Source organism: Thermobia domestica, chromosome 12 (assembly GCF_964235325.1).
Source record: "Thermobia domestica chromosome 12, izTheDome1.hap1.1, whole genome shotgun sequence".
Lineage (NCBI taxonomy): Eukaryota > Metazoa > Arthropoda > Insecta > Zygentoma > Lepismatidae > Thermobia > Thermobia domestica.
The window spans coordinates 10,585,905-10,591,904 of NC_137465.1; the positions used below are offsets into that span (position 1 = coordinate 10,585,905).

General features: G+C 34.5%; 1 protein-coding gene across 1 annotated transcript in view; it reads left to right on the forward strand.

Annotated features, from left to right (window-relative positions):
- NKCC (sodium potassium chloride cotransporter) overlaps positions 1 to 470 on the forward strand; it is a 154,398-nt gene extending 153,928 nt beyond the window's left edge. Inside the window, exon 19 of the mRNA XM_081733432.1 lies at positions 210 to 470. Within this exon, the coding sequence (XP_081589558.1) occupies positions 210 to 345 (136 nt within the window). The 3' untranslated portion in view covers positions 346 to 470. The remainder of the gene's footprint in view (positions 1 to 209) is intronic.
- Positions 471 to 6,000: the final 5,530 nt, after the last annotated feature.

Here is a 6,000-nt window from a genome sequence, read left to right on the forward strand (position 1 = left end):
TGATGATGATGTATCCGCCACCGTAAGTATACAAGACGAATCAGTGTAGATATATCTTACTAAATCCTTCAATTCATCCATTGTTTATGATTGTGTAATGTTATCGTCCATCGAATATTAGTTTTGGAATATTTAAACCTTGAATCGCATTTGCTACTTTTCCGTATTTCACAATAAATTTAGTTAAATATACTTTTTATTTCTTTCAGGACTTTGCCAATGCCAAGAAAAGGTGCTGTGTCTGCTCCTCTTTATATGGCATGGTTAGAAACTTTGACAAGAGACATGCCGCCGTTCTTGCTCGTACGGGGCAACCAATCTTCTGTTCTTACATTCTACAGTTAGTACACAGTTCATCATATATATATACACTATCATTCATAGCTTTAAAAGATGAATTCATACAAGCACACACATTCTCATGCTATTGTAAATCATTGTAATGTAATTTTCTTTTCTCAATAAACATAAACAAGTTTACAAATTCCTTTCTTACAACTACATATTTTATAAGACTGCAAACTTAACATGCAAATATGCCATAAAACTTGAAGTATATCAAGAAAGTTTTGAAATATTCCGATTAAAACCAAATATATGTACATCAATACTTCGTATCCTCAATATAGTGGGGACTAGGTTCCTTCAGGTGGGTATTACGTCAGAAGGAACTGCAGAAAATGATACACAGAAAGACTCGAGTCAAAAACTATTCCATGCTAAAAGAACGAAGATTGAAAGGATTCGGATGAAAATGGCGCTACCTCAGAAAGTCACTATGTAAAAAGGCTTTGGAACGATATGTGGGCAATTTTCACCTTAATCCAACGGTTCATCAACGAATTCTGATCAGTTTATTATAAACAATTCATCATTTTTTGATTAACACTTTGAAAGTGTAGATGGAATGAATTTCCACCAAACGAATTCCACAAATTGATTTTCGAAAAGAAACAACAAATTAAAAAATATATGTATAAGTAAGCGTACAATTGTGATATGAATGTTCTTCAAACGAACTTTGAAGTGGGCGCCTAGTATCAAAAACCACCAAATCATTTTTTTTTTACCAAAATTGAGTTATATAGTGTTTGTTATATGTTTGATATAAAGGAAATCCATGGAAACAGTATTGTTTGAAAGCTTGATATATCATAATAAAACTAGTTCAAATATGGGACTTTGTATGTGTATATAAGGAGATTCATTACACGTTTTGCAAATTAATCGAAACTAAGCTAAATGGATTTACCGGCTTTTGATACTATGCGTCTCAAATGTCGTCAACAAAAAATTCTGAAAATATTTCCATCACTTTAGGTGAGGCATCTTGGAAAAATTTTGATAGCTGATGGGGTAAACGGGGGAAAGATGACGCAATTCTTTTGTCAACAAAAACTATTTATTTACCACGTTACGCGGATTATATGAAATTTCAATCCCTGTAGATCAAAGAATAAGTAAAATTGTTAAGTTTTCAATCATAATGGCTCGACAGTATAGTTTCAGAAAATAGGTTACACTTCTTTCCTTTATCTCCTCCGACAGGCTAGGACAGAAGGCTCGATGAGCAAATGATTTGAAAAGAGCAATTTAAATTCTTCAAGATTTTTCTTAACACAATTCCTTAGAGGCCTATAGTAATCCATTTACCACCCTTCTACATGCTTAGAACTCGTGTGGATAAAGTGGGCAACTTTCATGGGATCATTTGATAACCTGTAGACATTGTACCTTCATGTAGTTCTAGGCACTCATTTCAAAGCCAGCAATGAATTCATTGCTATTAGACAAGGAAAGTGGGTACGTAGATGATGAATACGATGAGGTGGCACAATGTCTTCAGTAGGTCTTCCATTTTTAACATTGTATTTTCACTTTCAGAGCCCCTGACTTCAACTTCACTTTTTTAAAGTAGACTTTTCGCTGGTGATAGCATCAGCTATCAGTTTTACAATAGAAGTTTACAATAGAAGGAAAATAAAAGAAAAAAAATGTAAAACACCTGACCCTTAAATTCAAGAAATACGATTGATATTTTAAAAATACTGAGCTAAATGTTTTGATACCGAGATGATATATTCTACAAAACTCGCATCTTACAATTATCTCTACTTCTATTGTTTTCTTTAAATGTAAAATAACCTACCAACTATACACAATGTAAGATATATTGTAGGGGACCCGAATATGGCCCATCTTAACTTCGTTCATTTTTTACCATAAGAGAAACTATTTCTTCGTGCGAATTGACTGAACTATCAAGTTGAGCGATTATTTGGGGAAATTAAAATAAATAGTCTGATTCCGAGAAATAACGTATAAAACTTTAAGAATTAAAAACTAAAATGTTGCAAGTGGGCCATATTGTGAACAGAGTATTTCCAATATGGCCCACAGGGTATTCCCAATATGGTCCGCTAATAAAACAAGAATATTATGTTAATACATAAGTGTAATGTCAAAATATGTGAAGTGCAAGAAAGTGCTATTAAAAATGCAAAAGTAGTCAGGTGTAACAAATATTAACTATTAAAATAAAAGGGTACAGGGAAAACACGACAAAATCCAAAAGATGCGAAATTGATTCAAATGATATTGTGAATACTCCATGCCTTTCTGGTGTTAATATCAGAGTATCAATATTTATGAAAAATATGAGTGTTGTAACATAAGATGTCTTAAACCCTGCGGGTAACATGAACTCAAAACTGGGGAAAACTTCGAGTGCTCTTCAAAATGGCCCACCGTTGCCATATTGCGCAGTACTTGACCTCTTCACTTCTGTGGTCACTTGCTACTTACACGATGCAATGCATTGGGTCACACACATTTTATGCTCACGTTTGAACACATAGCTACATTACCCAAGCATAACACCGATTAGGCTCTTAACAATAGACACTGAAACAAAACATTACTTACATTGCTAAAATAACAAGATAATAATTTCTTTTTTTCAGTTGACACTATATCAGGAGCTACTGCCGGTCACGCCACTCGAAAACAACTGGAAGACCTACTGAAACAAATATATTTCACTTGTCATGAGGGCATAGTTTATATTGCAATCTAGTAGCACCAACGTAAATCTGCAGAGATATGGTGGGTGAGCCACATGGGGGGACCCAGGCCATAATCGGTAAAAGTACCATATATTCTCTGTCGTTGGTTTGTACGTAGCTATTATGTTATAATTTTGGACAAACATTAAAAAATACAAGATGAATTCTGCCAACTAAACAAATATCACTTGAAATAGATGCACTTCGAGTCACCTCGAGCCGTATATTAGCGGTAACTACCTTAACCTGCATACTTTGTTTAATGACAACTTAGTATTTAATAGAGATGCAAGGGCTCGGAAAAAAACCGGCTTTTTTGGAAAAAAACTCGGTTTTTTCTGCTTTGCTTTTTTGCTTGGGAAATTTTGGGCTTTTTTGAAAATTCTGCTTTAAATTGATAAACCAGATTTTGTTTCGCTTCTCTACAACACAAAAAGTCATTTAATTAGTGGTTGATGCCGATGATAATATAAAACCTCAAAAATAAACCATGAATTTCGAAAAGATATTTCAAACAATTTTACTTCTCAACATATTTACATTATGAATTCCAAAGCATTAACCAATGTATATAATAAGATTTTTTTAACCTCCTACATACAAAAGTAAGCAGGGTTGGCAAGAACCATGGTTGTTTTTGAAAATGCCAAAAACCCATTTTTTTGGGGGGAGTTTAAACTAGGCTTTTTTGGTTTAAACCAGGTTTTTTTGGGTTTAGATATTTTGCTTTATGTATTTATATTACATATTGACAGAAATAAGTTTGTTTCGCCTTGGTGTTATTATGCAACAACGGGGTTATGCTGGAAGAGGTGACACAAGCTTAAAGAAGTCCGGTCAGTAAATTTCTTAAATTGAGAAACTCCCGCCCTAGCCATCGGGAAAATCCCGTCATTACTCTAAATCCTGTTATTGCTTTGCATGTAAAATTTAAAGGTCAACATATCATAATCAGTACGCTAAAACTGAGGTATTAAATTACAAATTTAGTACGTACATATCATTGAAAGTACAATCCAAGCTAATGTTGGAAGCTACGTAGGCAATCGATAAATTTTGCCAATTTATATCAGTATATTGAAGCAACCTTGGCTTCTTTATAAAACAACAGGCATTCAGGCATGCAGAAATATACAATTTAGTTTCGTTTCGTATGTTCAGGCTTAACATCCTTACGTAATATCGAGGTTATCAAGGAGAAGACTTTCGCTTAAAGTTACATCCGAACCGCTACTTTGTTTACGCATGAAAGAAGGGTTGTGGTTCGACCGAGAATTGAAAAAATGAAATGAAATCTTTCAGTTTTACGTCCCACGGTTATGCCGGTTAGGCTAAAGGAGACGGTGATTATGAGAAATGAATGAAATGATGGAATGAAGAAAGTGGGAGGAAACGGGAGAACCCCGAGAAAACCCACGCACACGGTGTTTGTCCACCACAAATTTCACTTGGCGGGAGCAGGGTTTGAACCCGAGACCCCAAGCACCAGAGGTGAACGCTCTACCACTGAGCCACCGCGGCCCCGACCGAGAATTGAACATGGGACAGCTTGATTAAAAGGTGAAAAGGAAATAAAACTAATGCAGATGGTTTGATGTATGGAAACGTCACCATGAAGTTCACACGATTCGCATTTTTCGTTCTTTTTTCTTTTTTTCTTTTTAAACCAGTTGTTTATTCAAAAAAAGAAGAAAAACTGCTGGTGTAAACCAACCAACCCTAAAAGTAAATACTTCTTTTAAAAAAATACTCAAATAAGTAGCAAAATTCTATGTAGTATTTTTACTTCAAAATATTCCATACCCTCTTTTTGGAACAAAATAAAATTAAAATAAAACATAAGAAAAATACTTAGATTTATATGAGACACTTAAAGGCTGCACATCTAGAGCTTTTGGTTTTGTATATTCTTGAAATTCTACAGTTTTATATAAGCACCATCACGGTTTACTCAGTCCTCAGGTTTTCTGTATTTTTAACATGAGAGATTCAACATATGAAGGGTGTGAGGTAAGAACATGGTAACCCACAATTTTACTATTTTAAGAAATTAGAAATTTTCTGCTGCACAATCCATTTTGAAAGTCGGAAAAATGATTTTTCACATAAGACTATACATGAGGGATTAAACGAAGCGGTATGCGTTGCTGTCTATCTGGTGCTGCATAACTCAGCAACTCAAAATTTGTTAGTTACCATGTTCTTGGCTCACACCCTTCATATCATTATGGAACTCTCCCCACCCCACCAACACACACACAAAAAAAGGACTACGGAATATATTTAAGTTAAGATAAATACAACTGCACAGCAAACATGACTGAGTGGAGCTTTTGCGCTTCTATCGGGAAGTCCGGATTCAATTCAGCATTCGACCATTCTGACAAAACTTTTCTTCATTCCATCTATGAAATAGAAATAGTGCGTGTACTGTGAGTTGGCCGACTTCATTTCTTATTGTTTTTAAATCGTTATTATTACTAATTACCAGCAGTGACGGTTTTGCGAAGGTTAGGGGGGCGGTCTTTCGGACTGAAGCCTGTTCCCCAAAATTACGGAATGTCTAAAACAAACGAAATATCTATTAATTATGCCTTTACTCATAAACTTTAAGCTCCCGTCAAATAAAAATTACGAATGTTTAGAAAAACTAAACATTAGTAAGAAAAAAACCTCCCAAAATACTTTTCTAAATCCGCCACTGATTCTCAGTATAAAATGATCTTCAAGATTGTATCCGGAAGATTATCGCTAAATATATAAACGAAACGAAATACAGTATTAGTTATGCCTGTACTCATAAACTTCAAGCTCCTCCCAAATAAAATTAAGACATTTTAGAAAATGAAACAATCAGAGAAACCCGTCCCAAAGTACGTTTCTAAATCCGCTACTGATTGTATAAATTAGTATTCAAGGTTGTATCCGGAAAATC